The sequence below is a fragment of the Sturnira hondurensis genome, unplaced genomic scaffold (assembly GCF_014824575.4).
Source record: "Sturnira hondurensis isolate 20B ecotype Veracruz unplaced genomic scaffold, ASM1482457v3 Scaffold0001872, whole genome shotgun sequence".
NCBI classification, from domain to species: Eukaryota; Metazoa; Chordata; class Mammalia; order Chiroptera; family Phyllostomidae; genus Sturnira; species Sturnira hondurensis.
The window spans coordinates 26,615,421-26,632,373 of NW_028074503.1; the positions used below are offsets into that span (position 1 = coordinate 26,615,421).

Below are 16,953 nucleotides of genomic sequence, written 5' to 3' on the forward strand. Positions count from 1 at the left end.
TTATTATCACTCAGTGTTCCAAGAGCTTAATATTTATTGACTAATTTAATTCTCATAACAATGCTGTTAGAGAGATACTATTACAGTCTCCACTTTAGCAATGAGGAAGCTGAAGCTCAGAGAATGTCAGTGACTTGCCCATAAACACACAGCTGGCATGTAGCAAGGCCATGATTCAAACAGAGACAACCATGTTCCAAGAATCCTGCTTGCAATCACCAAGTATATTCATCACAAGCACACATAGTTTTAACATGTGTGTATAACGTTTCTGTATCTAAAGTCTGCGTATGGGTATTTTCCCGGTATCAGCCTTTCTTTCCCCAACTCTGAATGATCTAAAATGAGGCCAAAGGGCTCAATCTGGAGTCACCTCGTTCGTGGAAAGTGACAGCCCTCAGTGTAAATGATCCTGACAGTTCTTTATCTCAGGAAACACAAGGATGACTGTAGCTCCACTGTCTTAGTCAACTCAGGAGGCTAATACAAAACACCAGAGACTAGGCGGATTAAACAGTGGAAATTTACTTCCTCGCAGTCTTGGAGGCTGCAGGTCTCCTATGAAGGTCTGGCAGGGAGGACTCTTCCTAGATTGCAGACATCTTCCATGATATGTCCTCAAGTGGCTCTCTCAAGTCTCCTTGGATCAGGGCTCCATCCTCCTGACCTCACTGAACCTTAACACCTCTATAAAGGACCATGTCTCCAGACACAGTCACACTGGGTGTCAGGAATTTCACACATGAGTTTGAAACCTGGGGGAGACCCAATTCATATCACAGCATTCACCTTCAAAAGAAAAGCTGGTTTTGATGTCACTGGTAATCATGCCTTGTTTTCAGATGAGAAAGGGGAAGGTAGTATTTTGCCCAAGGTCACAAAAATATAGTTATGGGAAAAGCTAGAAACCAAACATGTTTCTTTCTGACTTTCAGAATATATAGTCTTTCCACTTCAGACATCTGCTATGCTTACAAAAAAATTGGCCTTTTGTTTTTCCTAGTGAGCTCACAACTTCTAGAGCTTCTCCCAGAGGCATTTGTAAAATCCTTTGTTTGGGGGTTGCAGTGAGGGTAGTTGTAATTATAAAATACGACAAACTCTCCAAAATGATTATTAGATCAAACTTTAAATCTTAAAGGATTGTTTTTATATCCTTATATTCTATTAACCCCCAAACATTGGACTCCAGTTTGATGTGTTTATGAGTAAAGATTGGTGATTCTCTGCTTGAGCACAAGTATTCACAGATTCGTGGATGTTTCTCTGTCTGCCTTTGCCCACTGTGGCATAAGAGTAGGAGCCAAAGCCTTGACACAGTGCCTTAAAGAGACAGGAGTCTTCATGACACCATCTCACCACTGCAGAGATGACTTAGGCAGAAAAGGCTTGCTTCCAACGCTCTCAAGTTTCTTTAATTCTCCCTAGCCTGAGTGGGGCGATCTAAATCACAAGGCCTGGAAAAGAGGCATAAATTCTTAGGCCAGTTTATAGATCAAGCAGGAGGCAGTTTAGAAGGGAGGGAGGGAGGATTTACTCTGCTCTGAATCGTGGATATGGTTGACAATACTCTGGCTTCCCCATCAGCAGTCACGGTGCGTGCTCCATGAGCAGTGGAACGGGATCAGATGCCTCCAAGTCCACTTCCTTCCTGCCACCGTGACTTCCTGTGTGCCTTTCAGTGCACCCTGACCTTCTCTCAGCACCCTCCCCTATAAAACCGTGATTTTAGCGTGAATTATCTTTTGACTCCTTTCATGATTTAAGATGATCAAGTTTTAGGATTGGTGTTAGAGTGAAAAGCCCAAGTATAGCATCTTCACATACTGTGGCCCTTCCTGTTTTTTTTTTTTAAATCGTTTTCCAATACTTTAGCATTCCCGTGACATGTCACTTCTGGGCACTGTGCACATCCTACCGTACTTAATTCTCAATACCATCCTTATAGACGTAGAAAAGGGAACACAGAGAGGTTAAAATTGGACTAAACTGTCTCAGCATGTAAGTGGTTAGGCTGAGATGCATTCCTAGGCTAACCTGAGAATTTCTCTGTATAGTTTCTGGAAATGCAGTGACTGAATTGCCTCCTACTTTGTTATCAACAAACGGAACCTGCAAGGCCTCACCTAGGTTCACCTAGTGTAAAGGCCTCCTGCTTCCTTAATAGGATATTCAGGCAAAGTACTTACTACTACACCTGCTCGTTTACACTTCAATGGTTTTAATCTCATGAATAAACAGAATGTTAATTGTTTCCCATTTTGGGGAAATTAGGGTTTTCAAGGCAGTCTAGTCAAGCTTGGAATTTAGTTAATGTAATCCAAACTTTGTGGGATTTGGATTACAGCAGCCCAGCTGTTGTTTGAAAAATTGAAACCTTCAGCACCTTTTGGTGGGAGATGTTTAATTGAAAATTAAATCCTCTTCTTGCCTTATGATTATGTGTAATTTCAACTCACTTTATTATTCAAAAGCTTGCTCCCCCCTCTTTTGGAAAAGCTATTGTTACCTGTGCTTTTCTCAGATTGTGAATTTTGTAACTTTAGAATTTATGACTGCTGGAAAAGTAGAGACAAAAAATGAGTAATGTGGTTTTAATAAAGTGTTTGGAGTACTTCACCGTGTTCCCAGCAAGCAGGCAAGTAGCTGCTTCAGTCAACCTCTCAGGAGTTTTTATGTTCTTATAGGTAACTTTGAAAGAAAACAACATACTCAGTACTCATAAAAATTGATCCAATTCATGGTATAATTTTAACTTTCTAAGACCTGGAACGTAGACATTTTTATTAACAAGCCCTCCACAAGATTTTTGAAATTAGTTATTTCCATTAGACTTATTGTGTGGCTGAATGTCCCTTCTTTGCTGCAGATGCCAGGCTCCAGGTTTTATTTGCTGCCCACTTCTACCAGTCCTGGCCTCTACCTCCTGTTTCATTCACTGTTGCTTCCAGAATGAGGTCGGTTCTTTGGCATCAAGACCCTGACTATCTGAACCCAATTTCCTTCTTCTGGCCTCATGGCCAGTGTATTCCTCCATATATACCACAGTCCAGTAGCAAAAATCCACGGATCCTTCTGGAAACAGTTCATTTGTATAGCTCAGGGCTCTACTAACTGGTACCATTCTGTCAGTCTTAGTAAGGCTCTCTTTCCCAGGTAAAGTCCTCATCTTCCCTTCCCAATTCCACTTTTTTCCACGAAGCTTTTCTTAACCTTTCCCGTCTTTTATTCTTTCATATGTTCTTAACATCTGACTTACTCTCTGCTATGTTGTCCTTTTTTATAGTTTACTATTTATATTCCCAAACTCTTTTCCAGGTTGTAAATTTCTTGATGGCAGACTGGCGGATGACTGGTCCGACTCACATGGTCATTTCCTTCTTCCCTCAGTACTTAATTATGAATGCATTATTACAATTAGTGCAAGATAAGTGTTTGTTGAATTGAATTATGACACAGATTTTTTTTGGGAAATGCTCACAGAATAATCTGGAAAGGGAGACTCTACCATCTAATCAAAAGTATAGTTTGGAGAGCCCGTTCATGTTAACTTGAAAAGAATGCATTGTACCCTAGGAAAGGGTGAGAAGAGTTTATTAGCTATTTTTTAAAAATACACGTTTGAAATATCATAGGTATGGGTTACGAGTTTGCTTGCTGGTTTTGAGATGCCCTGATAAGTTTGTTCAAAGTCAGCAGTATTATCAACTGCACAATAAACTGATCTCTTAGACACATTTTCCTGCCTCTGAAGCACCATCTGCCTGAAATATATCTCACTATGATCTGTGCGTTGGACAGTGAAACGGTACCCAGGTAGCATTAATGGATTATTCTTATCCAGGGGTATACAAGACATGAAATCAATGCAATTTCCTTCATTATTGCCCAAGTAATTTTCAGAGAACCAATTCTAAAAACAAGAAGATATCTCAATGTTCCACAGTCTCGCAGAGATGTATATTGATCATTAGTCAGATGACCAATCTGTCCATTTAACTTACATTGTAGATCATGTGCTTTTCTCTTAGGATGGATCCTGTGGGTGCCATTCCGGGGCACCCTCTGCTAACCCATTTAGAGAGATGGATTAAAAAAGAGTACACTAGAAATACTACACCCACTTTTGCCAGTGTTCTCTGTATATTAATTTTCCATTCACACCTCCCTGAACTTATAAATATACACTCAGAAAAATTACTCTAGAAGTGAAATCCCAGTTGAATTACTCTTTGTCAGGTGCTAAAAATATTTTGTCCTAGAAAATATCTTCCATCTTCCCATGTATTCTAAAAGTAGGGTTTCATGGAAACATTAATGTTGTTTCATTTTACGTACACAAGCACTCACCATAGTAGAAATATAGAAACAATATTCTGAGTGATATGTAAGACAAGCGTATAGAGAATAAATTGTATAATAGTGATAACTTAAATTTGCTCACAGTAGCACATTATGAAGCAGTCTAACTCACATTAGTCACTCATCAAGCCTTGAAAATACAGTATACAAACACCAAGCAATATAACAATAAGCACACTTTTTAAAAATATTTTACTTATTTATTTTTAGAGAGAGGGGAAGGGAAAGAGAAAGAGTAGGAGAGAAACATCAATGCGTGGTTGCTTCTCACGTGACCCCAACTGGGGACCTGGCCTGCAACCCAGGCATGTGCCCGGACTGAGAGTCAAACTGGCGACCCTTTGCTTCACAGGCCCGTGTTCAATCCACTGAGCTACACCAGCCAGGGCATAATAAGCACACTTCTTAAAGGAAGACATTATCTGTGCCCATTTTTTCCTCAATTCCGAGAGTAAGTGGCAGGGAAGTCGTGGAAACTGTTTTTTGTCTGAGGGAGTACCTGTCTCTTCTCCAAAAAGGATGAATGGACGTCCCCTTATAAAATCTGTCCTTTAAATAAAATATAAAAGTAACTCTTTAATAACTTTATAGTATTTTATAAATGCAAATCAAGAGAAGAAAAGTGCTGAAATTTCTAGTTCAGGCCCATATTAGAGCTCTAAAATAAATTTAGAACAATATCAACTATTTTGAAAAACTCTAAAAAGCCTCCATCCTTCTCTTTGTCAAGTTGACCATTGGGCTCATTTTTTTTGTTTTATTTCTCTTTCTGAAACCCTCATTTCCTGGTTTTAAGAAGACCTAAGGAAAAGTAAAAACATTTGCTTAAATTATCAAAACTTTCTTCAAGAAGTGATTTTTTTAGTGAAATTATCCTAGTTGGTTAAGGAATATATAAATTCATTACTCTTTATTATCTTAATTTTTGGTCACTTCTATTTTTTCTATTTCTATTAAAATATGGGTGCACAGTAACACAAGAATTCTTCTTTATATTTTACAGATTATACTATTATAATTGTTTAGTGTATTTTGATTACTGTGTTCAGGTAAAGTAGTAGTTCACGACACTACTAGTAATTATATGAAAAATAAAATAGCAACAATTCATTTTTAATTTTTAACCATATCGGGCTTTATTTGAATTTTTAAAACTATAGACATTGAAATTTAGTACCTTATTCCCACAAATATGTATTTAAATCTCAGAGTATTCATTTACTTATTTGAATTTTTTATTTTGAAAAATGTTAGAGATTTAGCACAGTATGCAAAATAAAAAAAGAAATTCGGGAGTTTTAAATAAATATAATTGTGAAACATAAAACACTGAAAATAATACATTATCTTTTATTTGCATGTATTTCTGTTAATAATACTAGATATACCAAAATTTTAAACTTAGTACCGATTTTGTAGTAATAGATACACTTATTCTTAAGTCTTTAAAGTCAGAGTATATTAAAAACCGTCTGCAGTTAGCTGATATCAATCGTGAGGAGGCCTGCATACTGGATATGAATCAGCTTTATCTGTTATTGCTGGGTTCCTATCAGATATACGGTTTTATGCCATCCCTTCCCTGAGGGTCTAGGACTGTGCCTTGTATGCAGGAGGCACTAATAAATTTGGAATGAATTGTTGTCAGTTTTATGCTCCATTCATAAAATTAAGACCTTTGGGATCTTATATATATTTTTTTCATTATTTGACTTTCCATCTGCTAGAGTCCATTTAGTCTCTGTTTCTCTAAATCAGTGCTTATGAAATTAACCGAGTTAACTAAATACATTCAATATCCTATCCCACAGCATTAACAATGCTTAGAAATGCTGAGCAATAGAGATGCCTTCGTTAGTCTCCAGTAGCTCTTCCCTCAAGGCAGGGGAGACTCATTTTCTAACTTACTATTTATGCATAAAGGATGTTTCCCTGGAACTCAAGACATTTTAGAGAACGGAAACATAGAACAAAAAAATTATGTTTGATTCTCATGTCTTTGGATGAGAGGACCTCAGACGCATCCATATCCTAGAAATGAATTTATTATTTCATTGCTGAGGTGGTGCAAGAATTCTAAATTACCATAAAGTCAGTCTACCTTGCTGTTGATATCAAGTTTCTTTAAAGTACTTTCTGTTAGGCATATTATGAGTGACTTAATTTTCTTTTGTGGTATTAATATGGTTATAACTAACAAAAAGGTAACCAATTTCAATATACTAGATTTCATGAGTTGAATGCTCAAGCTTTGAGCTGCACTCTCTGATTTAGAAAGCACTTCCAGAGTTCCTTTATCTTATCCAAAGCTCTAACCACACGACACCTGATTTTCTATACATCGAAATTCACAATGTAATTAATAACCTTGCCAACTCTAAGAGCTGCTATGTCTATAGAGCTTTATGCCAAAGTAATATATGGATGTGCTTGTGGGCTTGTTTTTGCATCTTCCCACGAACTAGCTGGGAGAGGGGGAAACTTCATTAAAAAGACATTTGTCGGGATGCTGGAGGAAAAGGAAAGTCCTCCACAGGCTGTATGCCCAATTTCCAAGCAGTCTGGGATTACTCCCCACAGGAATCATTTATTGCTTTACTGGCCTAAGTGATGGGGTTGTTAGCATCTCGTTTGCCTGACTACTCTGCAATCTAGTTGCTTTCACATATGAGAAAAGTCATCTTAGTATTTTTCTGTCTCACTGCATTTCTTCCCACATTGATCTTACTGTCCCATGAGCAACGCTTATCCTCTGCTCATTGAAACTCCAAATGTGTCTGAGTCAAAGTAAGGTACTTTGAAAACGGGTTCAGCTTGTCCAAATTTTAGTCAACCCTCCAAAATGTTCACAGCTGGTACTTGTTTCATTGGCTTCTCTCACCACCCCCAGCCCCCACCGCCCCCCCCCAAATAGAAGCCCCCAACTTAATGTCCACATCTTTATAAACCCACAGCCATTGGCCAGCAAACTTTAAATATACCAATTTATACTGAAAACAGAATCTGTGGTGATTGTGTTAGTTTACACATAGCTTGTTGGAAGCTTGTCATCCGAACCTCAGCTCTGACTTGATATCAAAAGAATTTTAAAATTGTGGATGTGTAGTCTGTTAGCAAGATGTAAGTCATTGAGTTAAGGTTGAGGACTGTTGTAGACTTGAGACGTGAAAGGTGAAGAGTCTTCACTCTCTCCTCTCTGATGTATAGATTTAAGGTTCAAGTTCAGTACCGGATGCCAATAAACCTGATTAAGACCTGTTAATGTTAAAGGACACCTAGAAATTTCTAGGGGGAAGGGCAAAGTTGCTGTTGTCTCTCTGGATGTGATCCCTTCACATCGATGTGAATGGCAACTGAGTATTCAGAGGAAGATGAAACCACCTCACCGTAGGCCCCGAGATACACTCTTGATATTGAGAGAGGGGACCTATAGGAAAGAGCCTGGGCAGTGATCTCTTAGCATCTGCCAAGTGCAAGATTGCCATCTGTTTCAAAGGAACCTTGGGACTTTACATCCAACCTAAGAAACCTAAACATTCCTCCAGCCGTAGCACCGAACAAGCCATTCCTGCCTGGGTGTGCTGGGATTTCCAGTTCCTATGTAAAGCTACTACTAGGCAGTTTATTGGAGGCACCCACACTAAGTGTTCAAGTTCAAGCAACAGAGGACAGTTACTTTGGCATAGATGGCCCCTTCCCTGGTAGGGAGATACTTCCGTCATGTCTTTCTATGGTCAGTGGTAAAGGAGGCTTTTGTATCTTGGGTAAATTCTCCCTGAAGAGCCTGCAGAGTTGAGACAGGACAGGAACCAGAGTTTTCCAGGTAGCCTATGTTCCCTTCCGCTTACCTTCTTGCTGGGGTTCAGGGCTGCAAGACAGGAGGGAAGACACCTGAGTCGATCCAGTGATTCCAAAGAAGAATAAAGACAAGATAAAAGCCCCAACAGAGATTAAAACAAACAGAAAAACGGGAAAAAAGCTTACCTTATCAGAAAGTACCATGTCTTTTCTATAAATGACAAACAGCAGACAGGCCTTGAGTTCTGGACTTTATCAACTAAGGCTAGCATGAGGTATTAAAACACAGTTTGATGAAATCACGAACTAAGTCCCATGCAGGGCTGATTGAGTTTCAGCCATGAAGAACTATAGACTTTAGATGTGATTTTTATAGGCTCAGAGAAGTTAGGTAACTTGCCCAAGGTCACACAGCATTGGGTACATACAAGCAGCATTCTGAATTCTGTGCTGCTTTTCCAGAATTTATTTTATGTAATGGATGACAAAAAAGGATTGAATGTCTTTGGGGAATTTTCTGCCTCTTTCATTGGTCAAGAGCTTCTGTGTAAAGCCTAAGTTTATCTTTGTATCTGAATAAACCCATGTGCTATGAAGGGGTTAATTTTCCTCTTTAAAAAAAAGATTTAATTTGTTTCTTCACAACTATTTTCTAAATAAAATGATGAGATCTTGAGAAAGCCTCAGTAAGAGGAGTATTGGGTCTGAAAAGAAGGTTTCAAGGCTAAATAGTCTTAAGGAGGAAAACAAAAATCTACACATGTGAGAAAGCAACGGATGTTCATGTAACTGACTGCCCCAGTGGCTTCCTCTACGTCATCCACCAAGTACAACCGCTTTCAGAAATAGCTCCCTGAAGCAAATAAAAGGGAGAATTAACTGTATTCTCATATGTGCTTTCATATAAATCCAACTCTAGAATGTTTTTCCAAAAATGATCTACCCAATAGAAATCTAGAACACAAAAATATAAGTAAATATTTGCAGTTCTACAAATGTATCAAAAGACGAAGGAATTACGCTTGGATGAGATCATAATTATATCTGGTTACTGTCTGGCTCAATTCTGTTAAGTGCTACTTTTACAACTGTGGGACACCTGATGGAAGGTGATGTTTCCAATAATGTAACACTAAAGAAGCCTTCTTCCTTTCCTGGTGTGTTTGTCAGAAACATTCAGACCATGTGGGTGCTGACATACTCCCACCAATCTGCCCCGCCCCCACATCTTTACACCGTTTCTGATATTTCCTTCCCAGGCACCTAGTTGACACATAACACAAAGACTACTGAAAGCCCAGCTATAAGGTGAAGTGTGCTGTTCCCCTGTAGAGTAATAATTTGCTACTAAGTCATGTCAGATGGGCAACAGTGTAAGCAGAACCTGTTGCAGCGAAACAGAGGTTGGCTCTGCCCCTCTAGGAGCTGTGACAAGCAAGCAGAGAGATGTTTAGGAAAGCAACAGTTAGACTAGTACTGCTACTGTACATTTAACATGAATATTGGGGTCCTGGCTGGTGTAGCTCAGTGGATTGAGCTTGGACCTGCGAACTAAAGGATAGCGGTTTGATTCCCAGTCAGGGCACGTGCCGGGGTTGCAGGCCAGTTCCCAGCATGGGATGCACAAGAGGCAACCATACCCTGATATTTCTCTCCTTTTCCCCTTCTCTTCCCCTCTAAAGATAAATACATAAAATCTTTTTAAAAAAGAATATTGGGGTGGGGTGGGAAAGAGGAGGAGGATGGGAGTTTTTCAAAGAGGAATTAAATTTAGCTTGTTTAATAGTTCATTTTCATAACAGATTTTTTTCTCACACATGGAAAGTAATATTTTATCACAGGTATAATAGTATTAACAGTCTCTGGCTTTCTGTAAGGTGGCCACAATAATCATGTCCAATTGTTCGTGTATTTTAAAATATTTATTATGGCTGTTAGTCTGTGTTGTTTCCTTTGAGCTTTCATATTATATGTGCACTAACAGTCTGGTATGTTTTCCCAATAAATAGGTCGTCATGGAGATGGAGGTTATTGGCCAGTTGACACTAATTTGATTGATAGAAGCACCCTCAATGGTGAGTATATACATTAGGTTATATTGGATTAGTTACGTTAATTAAATGGTTAATTCTAGAGTGTCTGAGACACATTTTTTGATTGACTGCAAGTGCTCAGATTCCCAGACTTAGGGTTTCAGTGGGATTAATAGAAACATGAAGTTATTAACAAATCTGTAGCTTGTTCTATGAGAAGACGGTGCCAATGAGTAGTGGCAAGTACACAAAACAGAGTCCAAAAAGCCAAAGTGTAGAGAATTTCATAACTGACAGAGGGTTCTTAAATCTCGAGATTTTAAAAGGTTGCATGTATTTAAAATATTTCTAAATGTTCAGTTTTGTCAGAGAGAGATGATACCTACAATAGACTGAACTGAAACCCACTCAGTTTCACAAATTGACATTACTGGTACTTTTTGCCCTAAGAGGACATTTACTCTTCAGAATCCTCTAGCACCTTATAGTCAATTTTCCTTCACAAAGTCAAGATTACACACTTTTCACTGATCATCCTGATGGAGATTTCACATACTCTTAGCTTCGAGGGTGATGGGATGGAGGTAATCTTAGAACTGTGCGGAAGAAGCAGATTGGGATTGGAGAGGTCTCCTGGGATCTCGTCCTGAGTTTTGCCACAGAAACTCAGTGGGGTTATTACTAGCCACACTCCAACGGACTGGCGTAGATATGATAACTTCCTTCTATAGGTTCTTAAAAATTATTCATATTGCTGTTGATAGGCTTGGTTTACTAAAAACAGATTCCATATATTCGAAATACAAATGTGAACACATGTAACTGTCATCCAGTTTAAGACCTAAAATGCGCGGCAGTGCAGTGGAAACCCCTTGTGTATCTCTGCCTCGGCACGTGCTTCTCTCACATTTCCTCTCTTGCTCACTGTGCTGGAACCACTCTCCCAAATACAGTATTTACCGTATGTGTGCATGGATCCCTAAACAGTATGGTCTGAGTATACGTGTCTCTAACCCGAAGAAATGGCATCGCACTGCAGGTATACTGCTGCAGCCGGCACTTATCTTTGAGTTTGTTTTTAAGATTTATTCATGTATTTACAAATAGCTCTCCTTCATTTATCTTTGCTGCTACATAGTACTCTGTTTTATTAAAATAACACAATGATTTATTTAACCATTTTAGCAGGTTTTCATGAGCAATTTGATTCATGAATAGCTAAATATCCATTGGATTGGTCTTCTGTTAAAGAAAATCCATATAAGAAGCCAAAATTGCAGTCTAAAAGCAGTTGCTGACCATGAAATTGGGGTAAAGGGGTAAGTTAAGTGATTATTTCCCATCACAGGCTATGATAATCCAATACGTCCATTTCCCCAAAGAGCATATTTCTAATCTGAGAAGTAGATGGGATGTTACGTTGAAAGCTCAGTGTTCTCCCTCCCCTGGCTGGTGGGGGACTCAGGAACATATTTCTACCTGTTGACTCTTCTGGTTGCCAGGCATACCCCACACTTATTAATGCATTACTTCACCAGACAAGTACAATTTCTGACATTTAAACTTCTTAAATATATTGTAATTAAGCCTACCTAAGGCTATATCTAGAATATTCTATCCAGGTTGCTACAGCCCTCACCACTTCCGTTGCGTCTTACATAGTTACTCTTCCCTCTCTTTAGTACTTTCTTTGGTAACATTCTTTGTCTCTTGTAGGTATTGGAGTTTTAGATGCCTATTATAGCTAGTGCCTGGCTCTGATAGTTCCCGGGTTCCAACATACACAAGAGGCACTTTGGCAGTTTCACAGGAGAAACATGAGAGGAAGGCTGTGTTGGGGCTGAAAACAGACCAAGGGCACATTATGAAAGGGGTTAGGTATGGTAATTCCCTCCCCTAGACTTTGCCAGTTTCATTCTCTTGCTTCACTTTGTATCTGAAGTCTCAACAAAATGCCAAACACACTGCAAGCACCTGAGCAGTCAGTGAGAAATGCTATGAGGCCTTCACTGCAGGCAGGGTACTTGCTATGAGCCACAAGACATACAGGAAAACGACCACTGCAGATGCAATCGGCAGAGCGGGAGAATTACCCAGGTGGACACAGCTGAGAAGCACACTCGGAATAGTTGAAAGAGAACGAGAAAAATCCCAGAAATGTAAAGAAAGGGAAAGAAGGTCACTGTTGAAATTGTGAGGAACCATAATTGTAGTATTTGATACCCTGAGACAAAGAGGTTCTAGCTTTGGAGTCCATACTGGGAATTAAGATTTTCCTGTTTAGAATCATCCTGCAGAACGTTGAGATGCTATATCTAGGGGAGTTTCAGGTTGGAATTCATTCCCAGCTAAAGGCATGACTATAGGGCAATACTTTTTGAAAAGGCAGAGTGCCAGGAAACTAAAGATGGAATCGGTATAGATAATTGAGAGAGAACAGTTATCATCGCCAGTTGAGCCGTGTTACATGTGTGAAGGTGGAGCGGATGTTTGCTACAGACACGGAACTATGTATTCTCTTAACTGGGTCCTGAAGAACTTTAATTGTGGATAAGATTGCCAAATTTAGCACCTAAACCTACAGGAAGCTCAGTAAAACCTGAATCATTTCTAATTGTCTATAAATATGAGATGAAGAAAAATACTGCAAGGGATTTTCACTGCAATATTTCTCAATGTACATATGCATAGGCAGCTGGAAATAATTCAAATAACTCAATCTCTTTATTTTTATATTGACTATTTGAACTTGAACTTCCAAACAATACAAACTCTCTGGTTGAAAAGAAACCCCAGCACAAATTTGATGTTAACAGGCTAGTCAACAATAACTTTTCATAGAAGTCAGACCCCAGGTGAAGGGAATGACAGTAGCTGGGAGAAATGCTTTTCATTGCAATTTTTGGCATTGTGTTTAATATTCCTAGTGAAGAATAATCGTAAAGGTGATTGTGATTAATTTGAAATACATTATCTCACAGGAGAAAGCCATAAAGATAAAAATAGACAAATGGCCTCTAGTTACCTTGAACCAGTTTAGATTATTGACATTATTCCTTCTTAATTTCCTGCATTAGTTCATCAGGTCATAGGTATTTCTTGTTAAATGGATGGGATGAAAAAAGCACCTGAAATATTTCAAGAATCCCCACTGGAATAGTGAATTACGATAGGCTACTTGACTAAGGTGAATTGATAACCTCAGAGAGACACTCATGGTCGGGGGCAGACTTAATCTATTTTCTTTTCCTGTTTTGCTAGCAGATAAATGATAGTAAATTTGTCATTTGACTTTAGCTTGGGCCACTACAAGCAAATCAGCAAAGACATCTAAAACCCTTAGCTTCTGATTAAAATCCTGCTCATGTGTGGCCCTGGCTGGTGTAGCTCAGTGGATTGAGCGCAGGCCTGCGAACCACATGATCACGGTTCGATTCTCAGTCAGGGCACACGTCTGGGTTGTAGGCCATTTCCTGGCAGGGGACCGGTGACAGGCAACCATACATTGATATTTCTCTCCCTCTTTCCTTCCCTTCCCCACTAAAGATAAATAAATAAAATCTTTTTTAAAATCCTGCTCATGTCTTATGCCTGAAGAAGGGGCAATATTTTCCATATTTATGGACAAGTGACACCCTGACTAATAAAACTCCAACCCTGCCCAACCTTTGAAAGGTAGGTTGCATTAACAAGAACATTATAAAATCTGAATTTTTGGACCCTATATACAAGGAAGACTTCCATACATCATTTCTACAGCGATGGCCTTTCGGAGGTCGCCTCTCTCCTCCTACCTTGCTGGATTCATCCTTCAGTGCATTGTAAAGAATAATGGCCTCTCATCAGGATGTTCAAGCCAGCTGCAAATAAATGGAGACCTCACTAATCATCTACTTTCTCCTACAGAATGTTACTCTTTTTTTAAAATGCACTGTTGGAATTCAAAGAACAAAACCCAAAGATATAATTCATGTTTACTGTTGTAGTTAGAAGCCCATAATTAAATTGAGGATACTGAACAGGTTTCCTAAATTATTTTATGGTGCCAAGTAGAATCAAAGCCAATATGTGGTGATATGGTAGTATTTCACTTTTATGAGGCATCCATTTTGCATTATAATCCCCATTTTTAAAGCAGAAAAATCTTCAAATTCTGATAAATATGATTGTTGTAGTTACTTGAATGAATGATAAGAATAGTGAAAATTATATCAATTCTGTCATGTTTTCTCACCGGGGAATATAAATCACTACTTTGTTTTTGTTGAATGTTCTTCCTATTATTTTAAAATTAGTAATTTTGGCTAAGAAATTTTAAACTCTACAAAAATGTTCCTCTGTTGACTTCAGCCTTTGAAAACTAAACCAAAAATGACAAATGTTGATACTTTAGTGAAACATTATTTAAAAATCAATGTCATTATTTTTTGATAATTCAGAATCATATTCAACATTTTCTAAAACATTCCTTGTCCTCCATGTTTAGGAGAAAATACCCTGATTTTTCTTCTGGTTTTTGAAAACTTTGTTTTATTGTTTTCAGAACTCAATAACATTTAAACTAATCTAAATAACATGTACATAAAAGCTGTTTCCATGTTTGTATGAAACGGTCAACATAGGCTGAATAAGCTGTTTATAAGACATCCAACGGACACCAGAATGCCAAAAGGAAAGTCCAGAAATAGCATTTGACTGTTGTGTTCTCTATGGAAAGATCATCAAAGTGGTCCAGGGTCTCAGGGTCTAGTCTACAAAAGCATCTGCCCAAACAATATCTGTCCCCTGCAACCCAAGCAATATCTATCCCAAGTAATTTTAAGGATGCCAGACTAATCCCAAACTCAGGTTCTAGAACTGACTTTGCCAGGGTTTAGGACTGTGTCAGTGAACTCACTTAAACTCTTTGAATTTTGGGTTTTCATCTGAACATAGGGTTTCTCATGATTTCTCAACCTCAGAACTTTTGCAAGCTGGGGGCTGGATGATTTCCTTGTGAGGCCTATCCTCGAATTTGCACTGTAGGATATTTAGCAGCGTCCCTGGCCTCTACCCATCAGATGCCAGTAATAGTCCCCCCTTCCGTGTGGTAACAACCAAAAATGTCTCTAGACATTGTCCTATTTTCCCTTGGAGAGGGGCAAAATCTTCCCAGTTGGAAACCACTGATCTAAATTACCATTCCCCAAAAGATGTTTGAGGGTGCAGGGGTCCCATGAGAAACTCCTAGAAAGAAGAGAAATGGTGCTTCATTAACTACGCATTGGGAAACTTGTTTGGCCACTCACTTCTCTTGGGGTAGTTCTGCCCTTTTATCTCAGCACCAAATCTTAGTCTTGACAGGGCTTCTCTAGTCTCTCTATACTCTTGATTTGGGTGGTCTCATCCTCTCCCAGGGCTTCCAATTCCACCTATGTTGCCAAATTCTAGCTGCCGCTCTGTAATGTATTATAAGATCTCAACCCTGTTCAAGACTGTGCGTTGGTTCTGCCCTCACTGAACCTGCTTTTTCACCCTCTTTCTCACCTCAGACGTAAGGACTATTAAGCCTGAAGCTGACTCTTCCTCTCTTTCTCCCCCCTATGCAATCCACTTTGCTCATTTACTTTCAACCTGTGTGCATAACGGTCCACTTTGCCTGATTGCAGTCACCACCGTCTCAGTTCAATCTGTCATCATCTCTCACCTGGGGAACTTCAATATTCTCTGTGCTATTTTAGTGCTGCTTCCAGCACCAAACCCTCTCCATGCAGCAGGAAGAGGTGTCTTCTTAATATAAACCAGGTCTGCCACTTCCTTGCTGGAACCTTTAAATCTCAATGCTTCTACTTAAGGTCATTGAATGTGTCCTACAAAGCTCTGTCAGAAATGGGTCCTGTTTCTCTTTCTACCCTCATTTTGTGTCATTTCCCTTTTGCTCACAATGTCCCAGACTCATGGCTGCTCTCATTTCTCTTGTGGAGGAATAGGAACTAGCTCCTAGCAATCTCCTATGTTCAGCCTAAGTGTTACTTCTATAGTGAAGCCTTTCAGCCTCCCTCCTCCACCAATGGTCATTCTGTCCTCCTTTCTATGTAAACTTCACTTTTGTTTTAAACACTAATTACAGTTGTAATTTTATGTTCACTTGCTTCTTGATTTGTTCACTATATGGTTTTTCCAGTAAAATTCTAAGCTCCGTGGGGTCAAAAATCATGCCTCTGTTTTTTTTTTTTTTGAGGGGGGGTGGTGATGGGGAGTGGAGTAGCAAGGCAGGTTGAGAACACTCACAATATTCTAATTTGAAAATTGTTCTCAGACTATATATATATACAAAAAGACAGTGACATTCAAATTATTGTGAAACAATGAAGTTGGACCTGTAAATACTCAGTGGTTCCATAGCCTGGGTGTTGTTCCCACTCCACCCTTCCAGAAAAATAACTCAGAAACAGAGCTTTCATAATTCCTTTTTAACAGTTCCACAGTGATCCCAGGAGAGAAGTAATCCGACTTTCTATTCATGTCACAATGACCAGACTGGATACACATCCTAGGAATGGAGAAAATCAATCATTTAATATATAATATATATTTTTTCTTCTCTGGTCCAACTAGTTAGGCAGACCTGTGCCTTCATTAAAACTGTGTATGCTTTTTTACCTCATGTGGTTTCTTTTCTCTTGCTTAAATCCTTTTCTGCCCTCCCAAGATTTATTGAGATATAATTGACATATAACATCATGTAAGTTTAAGGTGTACAATGTGTTGATTTGATATG

At 38.9% G+C, this 16,953-nt stretch overlaps 1 protein-coding gene across 1 annotated transcript in view; it reads left to right on the plus strand.

Annotated features, from left to right (window-relative positions):
* DCC (DCC netrin 1 receptor) overlaps positions 1 to 16,953 on the plus strand; it is a 113,391-nt gene that overhangs the window by 30,593 nt on the left and 65,845 nt on the right. Inside the window, exon 6 of the mRNA XM_037034415.1 lies at positions 10,170 to 10,235. Coding sequence (XP_036890310.1) covers positions 10,170 to 10,235 — 66 coding nt within the window. The remainder of the gene's footprint in view (positions 1 to 10,169; positions 10,236 to 16,953) is intronic.